Genomic DNA, 14,650 nt, shown 5'->3' with positions numbered 1-14,650 from the left:
TTTTTTTTTTTGCATGTAGCACTGTTGTGCAGTCACATTAAACTACTCTTTTTCATAACCCACAATTTTAAACAAAAAATAACTTATGGGATATCATGAAAAGGTCAAGTTACAGATACAGAACAACCAGCACACATTTAAAACAGAACGTATGCATGACTGATACCTTCTCCCACAAAACACAGATGGATAGAAAAATTGGTTATTTTAGACATTATCTAACTCTTGACATAAATTATACATATTATATAAATATCTATTAGTTTCTCTCAAATGGCTCCCCATTTAAGATCATGGTCACACTGTGCTAGGTGTTATACAAAAAACACAGGAAGATATGGTCCCTGACCAGAGAGCTTACAATCTAATTCATATAAAAGCAGATGAAGGATGAAGTAGTTATATAAAGAAAAGTTAACTATCAAGCGATCAGTCTCTGTCTCCCTCAAAATAATTAACACATTTAAATGTGGTAAGCTTTGAAAAAATGAAAAGAAATGATGTTAATTTAAAGAGGTAAACTCTCACGTTTGTTTTAAAAACTTGACATGTCTGTAATGTGGTTGATTTAAGAAATACGATAAATACAGTGCAGAAGTTAACTGTGATCACCACAAAATTCTTGAGCTTTGTATGCAATGAAAGAAAGTTTCAAATGAACCAGCAAGCCTCTATCTGGTTCCCTTAAAACCCTTCACTCAAAGTTGAGAGAATTAAATTTTTTTCGCCAGTAACCCTATTGGCTCTGCAACTGGCTCTGTTATATGAAATGACATATAATAGTGAAACCCATTCAAGAGACCCCCTGCCAATCAAGTATCCCCCAATATCTGAGCCTGATTCTCCACCACCTTTCACCTACTGTAGCAATTTCTACTTACGCAAAGGAAGTACAAAGTAGGTATAAAAAGTTGCCATCTCAGACTAGAATATAATACATATATTTTAAACAGGCATGACTACACAAGGTGCAAGATTGTGGAGAATCAAGTCCTTGAGTACAATCCTACTCTGCCTTTACTAGAAGATCATCTCCATTAGACAAACATTTTTTGTCAGTCCCTTGTGTGGTTGCTTAAAGTTTCACTTTATACTAAAAATGACTGTCTGAAAGTAGCACTGTGAGGTTCCATATTTATTGCAAATCGGTAACTTTCATATTAAACTTATTCAGTTTAGAAGTGACTTTTTGCTTACTGCCCCTGCTGCAAATTCAACCAGGAAGCTGCAAATCAAATTGTGTTCTTTCTGGCTGATGCAATGCCAGGAATAAAGATTTTGTAACAGAAATGTAGTTACTTTTGTTGGTGATACACAATTCATAATAAAATACTAGCACTGCAAAGGCAACATAGCTAATGAATAAAAACATACTTTTGTCGAAGAAGAAAGAAAATATGATACTGCTGAATGTCCACAGGCAACAGGCTGGTAAAAGGTAGTACCATGTTCAGAGTCAGAAAAATGACTAATTTCACCTTAAGATCACTGACTCTGAAAGGACAAAAAGGTCTTTTGGAAGTGAGAGACTGAGGCCAAACATGCATTTTTTTCAAAAAGAAACCTTAACGTTAGAAATGTAGCAAATAGCTGAATTCCCACTCTCTCCCACCCCCTTTAATGTTGTTGTTTTAAATAATGTAAATTATTGACTCAGAGAGCGTACTAATAGCTAGAACGCAGAAGTGGGAGTGCACACTCCTAATTCCAGTTCTGCCACTGATCCTGCGTGTGACCTTGCTGAGTTAGGTTTCCCTTTTATAACATGGAGATATCTACTTATTTTATAGGGATGTGTTGGGACTTCAAGTCTGTAAAGTGTTTCGAGTCTGTAAAGTTCAGATAAAAAACAAAGTAAAGTATATAAAATGGAGAATATACTGTTTGATATGCAATATTTAATCTTCAGGTACAGCACTGAAGGGACCTGATCACAAAAAGCATTTAGTATTTTCTTTTTGTACGTTACAGTACTGAAAATGAAAAAAAAGTACTTTTCACCATTTATGCTGTTTGAAAGCATACATTAAAAATTCAAAATCAAGCAAAAAGTAAAAGAAATGCCACCAACTTGAAATCTAGTCAGTTAAAAAAAAAGTTAAAAGTAATTTCAAGTACTGCACTTGCACCCAAGTCCCTCTGCCAATTTGTGATTTTATAAACAGGCTTAAAAAAAAAATTAAAGAAATGTTCCTGCTGCTTTCTGAAAAAGCCACACAAACAAGGAAAACCGACTTTGGTCCCAATCCTGCAAAATCATGCGCATATGAACCATCCCAAGACTGGGGCCTGCCTCAATGATTGTCTACACAGGGAAAACAGGAAAACTGATAATGCGAAGGGTTTAAACCCAAAGCCCATTGAAGTCAATGGAAAGACTCTCGTTGACTCCAATAAGCTTCACATGAGGCACAAAGTAAATAAACCGAATAGAGGAAAGATATTCTGTAATCTTTTATTTATGAACAAGAGTAGGTAAACAATTTCTAAACATATAAGTGTTTTTATGATGAATATGTCTCTTAGCCAGTGGTAAGAAGTTGATCTATTTCAATTTCTGGTTCTCTAGTACTGCAGGGTAGTGTTGTTGTTTTTTAAAAATCTTTACATTTAAATTAAAAAAATCATGAGAATATTTAGTTTTCATAAAAGTTATAGTTAAGGTTCCATTGAAACATTACAATTTTGTGTTTTTTCTTTATTTTCTGAATAATTCTTCTTTCCAGCAGAAAGTTTCTACGTTTGATCTCTGCTCAAAAGTGAATTTTGAGTAAAATATCGTCACCCATTTTTGAGTTATAAAACCGTACTGTTCTCACTCCTGCTGTAAAATGTGTAAGCTTTTTTTTAAAAAAACACCAACACGAAAACAGATAAAGTTTATGTTTCTCCTAACTAGTTGTTACTGAGGAGTAAAGGCCAGAACAATTAAAAACCTACACATTCAAAGTATCAAAGCTATAAACTGAAAAAATCGGATTAAAAATACAAAATTCTCAATAAATTTGGCGTTGTTATACTGTTTACAACACTAAGGCATAACGTAAATACATGCCATCAACATTAATTACATGGGTGTAGTTCTGAGATTTATGTCACTGTGGAGTTCATTGCTTCATAAATGTTTGCTATGCAAGTGTGGGAGTACACAAAGAAAAGGTTTCAGAGTAGCAGCCGTGTTAGTCTGTATTCGCAAAAAGAAAAGGAGTACTTGTGGCACCTTAGAGACTAACAAATTTATTAGAGCATAAGCTTTCGTGAGCTACAGCTCACTTCATCGGATGCATTTGGTGGAAAAAACAGAGGAGAGATTTATATAAATCTCCACCAAATGCATCCGATGAAGTGAGCTGTAGCTCACGAAAGCTTATGCTCTAATAAATTTGTTAGTCTCTAAGGTGCCACAAGTACTCCTTTTCTTTTCACAAAGAAAAGATTATTTTAATCTTCCTTTGCCATTCCTCACTTCCTTAAAACACAAAAACAAAAGCTCACATTAACAGACTATTAATTATACTTTTTTAAACACTAAAAAAAACCCAGGAAGTGGAAATATTATAGACCTAATAGAAACCTTTACTTGGTCATATTATAGTTGGGACTTCAACAGGAGCTTTACCTGAGGAAGGAGTGTCAGGTACTGTCCAAGAGCGTCGTCTGGACTACTAATTATGTTTTTAAGTATATATCTCTATATACAGAAGTCCCAACCCAATTTAAAAAAAGTTCCATACATGGTATTTTATATTAACATGATGTATACCTGCAAAGACAAATAACTTCATCACCTTTCTCATATAAGCCTCCCTCTCATCTTTAACTGTACCACCATCTAGTGTCATCTCTCCATCCACCTACCTTAGGATTTTATACTGTTGCCCATCACTGTGGTATCTAAGTGACTTCGCATAAAATCAATAGCAACAATAAAATCCTTTATTATGGACACCATGGAGTCTCTGGCACTCCTCCCTTTCTGGGATCAAAACTCTGCTTGGCGTAGGGTTTTTGTGGTGTTGGTGGATAAGGGTTAGTAACAGTTTGGAAATAAACAGGGTGTTTGAATTGTGAGAGTCAGCTACGGTGTAAAAGCTCTCTCAAAAGGGAAGGCCTTACAGGGTTTCCTAAGACAGACTCCAGATTTACCACATCTCTTCTGAAAGACTGTTCCATAGCTGGATCCCCTCTACAGAGAATGCTTTGTCGCCAGCTCTCACATGCTTTGAGATCTGCACTGTCCTAGAAGGGCTCAGCTGTCATGGTGGCTCATAGATTAAAACTGGGTCTTTGATGTATTCAGGGCTTAATCCACTATTAACTATCCACTGCGTTTGTTATGATAAACTTGGGGTCTAATCTTGTAAAATGCTCATGCAAGTAGCCCCCAATGACTTCAATTAGACTATTCAGATGAATGAGAGTTTGTGACAAAATGTCACTATTTGCTGTTTGTACAGGGCCTAGCACAACAGGGCTCAGGCCCCTAGACACCAGCACAATGCCCCCCTCCCTGTTTTGAATGTTTATCATTGTAACCATACAATTGCATTTGTGTAAATTTTAGTATGTCATATTAAGATTTGAAAGTTATTAAATATAATTTTAGAAATATTTGATTTATTGGTAAATATCAATTTCACTGTCACAAAACAAAACATATTTCAATCAATAATAACTAAAATGTATAGCCAGGCAAAGAAAGCAAAATGCTGCTTGAGAACAGAGTCAAACCAGGGGTTTAGACTTTTGAATTAGACTTGTTACAAATGGACTAATGAGCGGACTAGTAAAAACAGCTATGATTTGTTGACTTAAGGATATTTATTTTGTATATTTTGACATATTGACAATTTGTATTTTAAGTTATAAAGCTTGAATTTTTTGAATCTCAGTGTCTACTGTCATTAAATAATCTTCTGATTCCCCATAGCTTCCTGCAGCTAAACATTTAAAATGATAATAGAGAAAAGTGCTTACGACCCATAATTTCACACAAATGTAAAAAAATTAATTGATAAAAATCTAAAAAATGCTCAAAAATGAACATCACTATTATCCATTGAAATTATAAGAAATAAAAATCGAATTCTGCCAAGACTAAATATAAATACTGGCTCTCTCAATTTAAAGAGAGAGATCAGTTTTCACCCGTAAATTGGGAATGATACTATGATCTCCCACGCTTTGTCTTGTCTCTCTTCACAGCAAGCACTATCACCTACTACAACAAGACTCTGATCTCAAGTGCAGCCTCTTGTTGTTGGTGTAATATAAATAAATAACCATGATCCATGTCAATGGTTCCAAACAACTCCAGTACTTTGGAAATTGTTTTGTTTTAATTCACTTACATCCCTGTTCACCTGAATGTTATATTTTGAACAATCTGCAGGAGGTTCCAAATTTATTTTCAGTTATAAAACAAACTATATTTAGTTCAAAGATCTGTAAGAAAGTTAAGAGATTTTAAAATTTATTATTATTATTATTATTAATAAATGTGAAAATACAGAGCTAAAATTGGGTTTCCTTTGAGGTTTTGAGCATTCATTATATTTTATGACCTAAGCTTTGTTTAAAAAGTATAATTTAAATAACTGAGAAAACATCCAATCATCATCACTATTTAAAAAAACAAAACAGTATCGGTTCAGCAATGGAACACTTACGGATGCACTTTGTGGTACTGTGGAATTGTACTACAGTCCAAAATCCTGAAACTGGGGGAGGGCTGACAGGAGTGGGTAATAATATCTACTAATCGTGGTGTATAAGAAAGTAATTTCTGAACTGTTAAGAGCATTTTGCAGCTGCTGAACTCATGGGGAAAAGTTTCTGATTACCATGATTCATGAACACGAAACAAAAATGAAAGTAAAATCTAGCAATAGATTCTCTATTCCCAACACCATGCTCCCAAATCAATCAAGGTCTGGCCACAAATTTCTTCTAGAAGAGATATGTCTAAATGCAGACAGAAGAATCAAATACTTCAAAAAACTATCATGTGTGTGTGTGTGTGTGTCTCTCTCTCTCTCTCTGTAAACATACTGCGGCAATACCATTAACACCATAAAATGTAGCAGAATGATAACTAGCTTTGGTAGATACTTAGCAATATTAACTATTGCCTCTGCAGCCCTCCAGACTTTTAAGATTATATTTTTTTGCTCTTGTTTAGAAATGTACTAGGAGTATTTATGTACATTTTTTACTTTACACAAATTTTAAAAAGGTATATTTGACTGAATATGAAATTCAATTTCAAATAAAACAGAAAAGCTAAGCTTATTAAAACATAAAATAACTACTCTTGTTCACCATGTGAAATGGAGGGAGTTCTTACTCTGACATATTTGCAACAGTAGCTTCATATGTGGTAGCGGTCAAGATATATTATTAAAAATAAAATATATCAACAAACAAACAAAAACCCAAGTTAGTTCAGTCTCATCAACTCCTCAGGAGCAGCTTATGTTCCTCGCTGATGTTATGGATGTTATCTTGTGTGCATGACTCTGCATCGAAGGTGTTCTACTGTTTAAATTACAATCTACACTCAGAATAAATTTAAAATAGCAAAGCTAATCTTAAATGAAATCAGTATTAAACTATCACAATTCTCTTTGTCCTAATAATCTGTGGGCATCTTTGAATGTATAACTCAAGTTTCACACCCCAATCCAGCATCCGACTCAACAAGGATAGAACCCTATGTCTGGGTGGAACCCCATTGATCTCAGTGAGGCTCTAGGCAGGGCTACACCTGCCTGAAGCCAGTTTCAGGATCAAGACTTAAAAGAACAAAACTAACAGAAGTGGCATCAAACTTCTTTCCCATCAAGTACAAGATATGTAAAAAAGGAAGAACATTGAACAACATTCAGTTTAGTCCTTGCGTCTATGTATTAAGTGGTTAAACTATATCATCTATCTAACTCAGATTATAAACACTTAAGTGCAAAGATAATGGTATGTTTGTACAATACCAGGTACAGAGATAATTATAGTTGTTGCAGTCCCACTAGGTGCTAAACAGAAAGTGTGGCAGATCCCTGCCCTGAGTAGTACGCAATCTGAATTGATGATAACGATGTCATCCACTACATAAAACTGTAAACTTCTGGGGGGAGCAACTGTCTTCCTAGGCATGGGAAAAGCATCTTACACATTGCGAGAGCTATCGCAAGAGAACAAATAATCAAGATACAAAACTGAACAACAGATTAGAATAAAATAAAACCATTCTTAAGTAAAAGTCAACCATCACAGGCGGCAGCCACTCTTTACGCTATTATACATATGTCAGAAGGAACAGAGGTTTGGACACGCAAATGCATTTGCGTTTAAGGCAAACTGAGTGAAGTAACTTCTGAACCCAGGTCTACATTTCAACTTGATAAACTAGCCACGTCTCCCTCACGGGCGGGGCAGATTAACGTTAAAAGCACAAAAACGCCTGACAAAACTCAACTTACAATAAGCCTGGGAGGGGGGAACCCTCCGTCCGTCCTACCCCGTCCCATCCTCGTGGTCCCGGCAGGCCGGGGCTCCTGCCCGCCAGGGGCTGCGGGGCGCTCGGGCAGCACTGCGGCCAGCCCGGGCTAATCGTCGCCATCCCGGCGAGCCCGGGGGGAGAAAGCCCCAGCCCCCGGCAGGAGCCCAGACAGCATTTCCTCCGCACCAACCCTTCCTCTTTGCTTAGTCACGGCAGGAGCCCCCGCAGGGAGGGGCATGGCCCGGCCCGGGGCCCCCGAGCGCCCTTCGCTGGCTCCCCACACGGGGCCAGGCAGCCGCGGGGGCTGTGGGAGCCCCTGGAGCCCGGCCGCGGGCAGAGCGAGGCCCCGCCGAGGCGCGGCCTAGATGCCGGCTGCTCCCGTTCCGGTCTCCGAATCCCGCGGGCTGCCGCGGGGGGGGGAGGGCTCCCCGCGCGCCCCGAGTCGGGGGGTCGCTGCCCCCCCCCGGCACGGCAGGGGCCCGAGGCGGCAGCGCTCCCTCCCCAAGCCGCCCCCCGCTCGGTCCTTCCCCGGCGCGGGGCTGGATCTTACCTTCATCAGCCTCCTGCTGGCCGCCATCTTGGATCTGCTCCTGCTACCCCACAATGCATGGCGGCTGCGGGCTGGGCGGCTAAAGCCCGGCGCTTCCTGGAACGGAGGGGGGGGGGAGCGAGCGAGCGGCCCCTGTCTCCGCGCCGGGGCGGCCCCCTCCCTCCGCCCGCCTCGTGGGGGCAGGAGAGCAGACCCCGCCCCGGGGAAAGGGGATGCTCGAGGCTCCCCGCCCCTCTCCCGTGGAGAGCCTGCGGCGCCGGGCCAGGGGAGAGTAAACACCCCGTCCCCTCCTAGGGGGCCGGAGCGAGGGGGCCCCCCCGCCCCGCAGGCCTGCAGGGGAAAATGAACTCCCCGCCCCCAGGCACACGCTGCGAGGGAGACCTGCATACTCTTGGGAAGGGGGGGCCGCAGCGACTGCACATGGGCCCCGTCTGAGAGAGGGAGAGGCCCCTGGACCCCTTTGGGGGGCTCCCTCCCCATGCTCCTGGGGAGCCCTGTGTGCGTGTGTGTAAGAGCAGAGATCTGCACACACAGTCCTCTTGGGGCACAGGGCGAAAGCAGGGAGGGGACCCTTCTTCCAGCCCTCTTGGGAAGCCCTGATGGGGGGCAGAGGAAGAGCCCAGCATTCCCACGTCTGGACTGAAGGGAGGGAAAACAGAGGAGGGGGCTGTACACACCTTTCTTTGGCACTAGCGTTAAGACTGTTTTAAAAGCCTCTTCCTTTATGTTCATAGATACTAAGGTCAGAAGGGATCATTCTCATCATCTAGTCCAACCTCGTACAAGCGCAGGCCACAGAATCTCACCCACCCACTCTTACAAAAAACCTCACCCATGTCTGAGCTACTGCAGTCCTTAAATCATGGTTTAGACTTCAAGGAGCAGAGAAGCCTCCCTCTAGTCATCCATGCCCTATGCTAGAGAGGAAGGCGAAAAACCTCCAGGGCCTCTCCAATCTGCCCTGGAGGAAAATTCCATTCTGACCCCAAATATGGCGATCAGCTAAACCCTGAGCATATGGGCAAGATTCACCAGCCAGATACCAAGGAAAGAATTTGCTGTAGTAACTCAGATCCTATCCATCTAATATCCCATCTCAGGGGATTAGTCCTATTTACCCTGAATATTTAAAGATCAATTACTTACCAAAATCCCATTATCCCATCATACCATCTCCTCCATAAACTTATTGAGTAGAATCTTAAAACCAGATAGATCTTTTGCCCCCACTGCTTCCCGGGGAAGGCTATTCCAAAACTTCACTCCTCTGATGGTTAGAAACCTTCGTCTAATTTCAAGTCTAAACTTCCTGATGGCCAGTTTATACCCATTTGTTCTTTTGTCCACATTGGTGCTGAGCTGAAATAATTCCTCTCCCTCTCCTATATTTATCCCTCTGATATATTTATAGAGAGCAATCATATCTCCCCTCAACCTTCGTTTAGTTAGGCTAAACAAGCCAAGCTCCTTAAGTCTCCTTTCATAATACAAGTTTTCTATTCCTCGGATCATCCTAGAAGCCCTTCTCTGTACCTGCTCGTATGAATTCATCCTTTTTAAACATAGGAGACCAGAACTGCACACAGTATTCTAGGTGAGGTCTCACCAGTGCCTTGTATAACGGTACTAAAACCTCCTTATCCCTACTGGAAATGCCTCTCCTGCTGCATCCCAAAACCGCATTAGTTTTTTTCACAGCCATATCACATTGGCAGCTCATAGTCATCCTATGATCAACCAATACTCCAAGGTCCTTCTCCTCTTCCGTTACTTCTAATTGATGCGTCCCCAACTTATAGCTAAAATTCTTGTTATTAATTCCTAAATGCATAACCTTACACTTCTCACTATTAAATTTCATCCTATTACTATTACTCCAGTTTACAAGGTCATCCAGATCCTCCTGTATAATATCCCGATCCTTCTCCGAATTGGCAATACCTCCCAGCTTTGTATCATCTGCAAACTTTATTAGCACACTCCCACTTTTTGTGCCAAGGTCAGTAATAAAAAGATTAAAAAAGACTGGTCCCAAAACCGATCCCTGAGGAACTCCGCTGGTAACCTCCCTTGAACCTGACAGTTCTCCTTTCAGTAGGACCCGTTGTAGTCTCCCCTTTAACCAATTCCTTATCCACTTTTTGATATTCATATTGATCCCCATCTTCTCCAATTTAACTAATAATTCCCCATGTGGCACGGTATCAAATGCCTTACTGATATCTAGGTAAATTAGATCCACTGCATTTCCTTTACCTAAAAAAATCTGTTACTTTTTCAAAAAAGGAGATTAGGTTGGTTTGGAACGATCTACTTTTTATAAAACCATGTTGTATTTTGTCCCATTTACCATTGACTTCAATGTCCTTAACTAATTTCTCCTTCAAAATTTTTTCCAGGACCTTGCATACTACAGATGTCAAACTAACTGGCCTGTAAAAAGAAAACGAGTACTTGTGGCACCTTAGAGACTAACAAATTTATTAGAGCATAAGCTTTCGTGAGCTACAGCTCACTTCATCGGATTACTTTGTGTAATGACTCATCCATTCCCAGTCTCTATTCAAGCCTAAGTTAATTGTATCCAGTTTGCAAATTAATTCCAATTCAGCAGTCTCTCATTGGAGTCTGTTTTTGAAGCTTTTTTGTTGAAGGATAGCCACTCTTAGGTCTGTGATTGAGTGACCAGAGAGATTGAAGTGTTCTCCAACTGGTTTTTGAATGTTATAATTCTTGACGTCTGATTTGTGTCCATTCATTCTTTTACGTAGAGACTGTCCAGTTTGGCCAATGTCCATGGCAGAAGGGCATTGCTGGCACATGATGGCATATATCACATTGGTAGATGCGCAGGTGAACGAGCCTCTGATAGTGTGGCTGATGTGATTAGGCCCCATGATGGTATCCCCTGAATAGATATGTGGACAGAGTTGGCAACGGGCTTTGTTGCAAGGATAGGTTCCTGGGTTAGTGGTTCTGTTGTGTGGTGTGTGGTTGCTGGAGAGTATTTGCTTCAGATTGGGGGGCTGTCTGTAAGCAAGGACTGGCCTGTCTCCCAAGATCTGTGAGAGTGATGGGTCGTCCTTCAGGATAGGTTGTAGATCCTTGATGATGCGTTGGAGAGGTTTTAGTTGGGGGCTGAAGGTGATGGCTAGTGGCGTTCTGTTTTTTCCTTTGTTGGGCCTGTCCTGTAGTAGGTGACTTCTGGGTATTCTTCTGGCTCTGTCAAATCTGTTTCTTCACTTCAGCAGGTGGGTATTGTAGTTGTAGGAATGCATGATAGAGATCTTGTAGGTGTTTGTCTCTGTCTGAGGGGTTGGAGCAAATGCGGTTATATCGTAGCGCTTGGCTGAAGACAATGGATCGAGTGGTATGATCTGGATGAAAGCTAGAGGCATGTAGGTAGGAATAGTGGTCAGTAGGTTTCCGATATAGGGTGGTGTTTATGTGACCATCGCTTATTAGCACCTTTGTGTCCAGGAAGTGGATCTCTTGTGTGGACTGGTCCAGGCTGAGGTTGATGGTGGGATGGAAATTGTTGAAATCATGGTGGAATTCCTCAAGGGCTTCTTTTCCATGGGTCCAGATGATGAAGATGTCATCAATGTAGCGCAAGTAGAGTAGGGGCATTAGGGGACGAGAGCTGAGGAAGCCTTGTTCTAAGTCAGCCATAAAAATGTTGGCATACTGTGGGGCCATGCGGGTACCCATCGCAGTACTGCTGATTTGAAGGTATACATTGTCACCAAATGTGAAATAGTTATGGGTGAGGACAAAGTCACAAAGTTCAGCCACCAGGTTAGCCGTGACACTATCGGGGATACTGTTCCTGACGGCTTGTAGTCCATCTTTGTGTGGAATGTTGGTGTAGAGGGCTTCTACATCCATAGTGGCCAGGATGGTGTTTTCAGGAAGATCACCGATGGATTGTAGTTTCCTCAGGAAGTCAGTGGTGTCTCGAAGATAGCTGGGAGTGCTGGTAACATAGGGCCTGAGGAGAGAGTCCACATAGCCAGATAAACCTGCTGTCAGGGTGCCAATGCCTGAGATGATGGGGCATCCAGGATTTCCAGGTTTATGGATCTTGGGTAGCAGATAGAATACCCCAGGTCGCGGTTCTAGGGGTGTGTCTGTGCGGATTTGTTCTTGTGCTTTTTCAGGGAGTTTCTTGAGCAAATGCTGTAGTTTCTTTTGATAACTCTCAGTGGGATCAGAGGGTAATGGCTTGTAGAAAGTGGTGTTGGAGAGCTGCCTAGTAGCCTCTTGTTCATACTCCGACCTATTCATGATGACGACAGCACCTCCTTTGTCAGCCTTTTTGATTAGGATGTCAGAGTTGTTTCTGAGGCTGTGGATGGCATTGTGTTCTGCATGGCTGAGGTTATGGGGCAAGCGATGCTGCTTTTCCACAATTTCAGCTCGTGCACGTCGGCGGAAGCACTCTATGTAGAAGTCCAGGCTGTTGTTTCGACCTTCAGGAGGAGTTCACCCAGAATCCTTCTTTTTGTAGTGTTGGTAGGAAGGTCTCCGTGGGTTAATATGTTGGTCAGAGGTGTGTTGGAAATATTCCTTGAGTCGGAGAAATCGAAAATAGGATTCTAGGTCACCACAGAACTCTATCATGTTTGTGGGGGTGGAGGGGCAAAAGGAGAGGCCCCGAGATAGGACAGATTCTTCTGCTGGGCTAAGACTATACTTGGATAGATTAACAATATTGCTGGGTGGGTTATGCGAACCACTGTTGTGGCCTAGGCCTGGACCAGTCCACGCAAGAGATCCACTTCCTGGACACTACGGTGCTAATAAGCGATGGTCACATAAACATCACCCTATATCGGAAACCTACTGACCGCTATTCCTACCTACACGCCTCTAGCTTTCATCCAGATCATACCACACGATCCATTGTCTACAGCCGAGCTCTACGATATAACCGCATTTGCTCCAACCCCTCAGACAGAGACAAACACCTACAAGATCTCTATCATGCATTCCTACAACTACAGTACCCACCTGCTGAAGTGAAGAAACAGATTGACAGAGCCAGAAGAGTACCCAGAAGTCACCTACTACAGGACAGGCCCAACAAAGAAAATAACAGAATGCTACTAGCCATCACCTTCAGCCCCCAACTAAAACCTCTCCAACGCATCATCAAGGATCTACAACCTATCCTGAAGGACGACCCATCACTCTCACAGATCTTGGGAGACAGGCCAGTCCTTGCTTACAGACAGCCCCCCAACCTGAAGCAAATACTCACCAGCAACCACATACCACACAACAGAACCACTAACCCAGGAACCTATCCTTGCAACAAAGACCCTTGCAAACTCTGTCCACATATCTATTCAGGGGACACCATCATAGGGCCTAGTCACATCAGCCACACTATCAGAGGCTCGTTCACCTGCGCATCTACCAATGTGATATATGCCATCATGTGCCAGCAATGCCCCTCTGCCATGTACATTGGCCAAACTGGACAGTCTCTACGTAAAAGAATGAATGCACACAAATCAGACGTCAAGAATTATAACATTCAAAAACCAGTTGGAGAACACTTCAATCTCTCTGGTCACTCGATTACAGACCTAAGAGTGGCTATCCTTCAACAAAAAAGCTTCAAAAACAGACTCCAACGTGAGACTGCTGAATTGGAATTAATGTGCAAACTGGATACAATTAACTTAGGCTTGAAGAGAGACTGGGAATGGATGAGTCATTACACAAAGTAAAACTATTTCCCCATGTTATTTCTCCCCCCCCCACCCCACCCCCCACTGTTCCTCAGATATTCTTGTTAACTGCTGGAAATAGCCTACCGTGCTTGTCACCATGAAAGGTTTTCCTCCTTTCCCCCCGCCCTGCTGCTGGTGATGGCTTATCTTAAGTGATCACTCTCCTTACAGTGTGTATGATAAAACCCATTGTTTCATGTTCTGTGTGTGTATATCAATCTCCCCTCTGTATTTTCCACCAAATGCATCCGATGAAGTGGGCTGTAGCTTAAGAAAGCTTATGCTCTAATAAATTAGTTAGTCTCTAAGGTGCCACAAGTACTCCTTTTCTTTTTGCGAATACAGACTAACACGGCTGCTACTCTGAAACAAACTTGTAGACTCCTGTCAAACTCGGGTAATTTGAAAGGGTGAAATTTCAAACTATGAGAGATTATTATGAGAGATTTTAAAAATCTCATTAAAACATACAGAATAAATTCCTTTGAGTAGCATAGAATGAATCCATCAAATAATAATTATTTAATCAAATATTTTGCCTTTCTGTGGTGCTTTTTGTTCCAAGAACTCAAAGAACTTTACTAACATTACGTAATGAGTTAAATCATGCTACACCTCTTGGCAACTAATTTAATACCTACCTCATCGAGGTGTTGTGAGAAATAATTAGTTTGTAAAACGCTTTGAAAGTTAAAATGCCATATAAATGTTAAGTGTTATGATTACTTTATTCTAATATTAGACATTTAGGGATTATTATATCCATTTTGCTGATGGGGAAAATGAAGCACAGAGAGGTTAAGCAAAAGGAGCTGGGTGACTCAGAGATAACTTTATGTGTAGAGCAATTGCAGCTGTGCC

General features: G+C 41.6%; 1 protein-coding gene across 3 annotated transcripts in view; it reads right to left on the bottom strand.

The window, feature by feature from the left end:
* Nucleotides 1-14,650, bottom strand: part of UBE2L3 (ubiquitin conjugating enzyme E2 L3) — a 95,321-nt gene that overhangs the window by 14,265 nt on the left and 66,406 nt on the right. The window contains exon 1 of one of the 3 annotated variants that reach the window (XM_038372710.2): nt 8,049-8,315. The exons of 1 other annotated variant lie outside the window; for it this stretch is intronic. In XM_038372710.2, coding sequence (XP_038228638.1) covers nt 8,049-8,075 — 27 coding nt within the window. In that variant the 5' untranslated portion in view covers nt 8,076-8,315. Of the gene's footprint in view, nt 1-7,478; nt 7,542-8,048; nt 8,316-14,650 lie in introns of those variants that run through there. One more of the 3 variants, XM_038372709.2, reaches the window with a different exon arrangement.

Source organism: Dermochelys coriacea, chromosome 15, assembly GCF_009764565.3.
Source record: "Dermochelys coriacea isolate rDerCor1 chromosome 15, rDerCor1.pri.v4, whole genome shotgun sequence".
NCBI classification, from domain to species: domain Eukaryota; kingdom Metazoa; phylum Chordata; order Testudines; family Dermochelyidae; genus Dermochelys; species Dermochelys coriacea.
The sequence above is the reverse complement of the archived record's forward strand: the minus strand, read 5'-3'. Positions and strand labels throughout refer to the sequence as shown.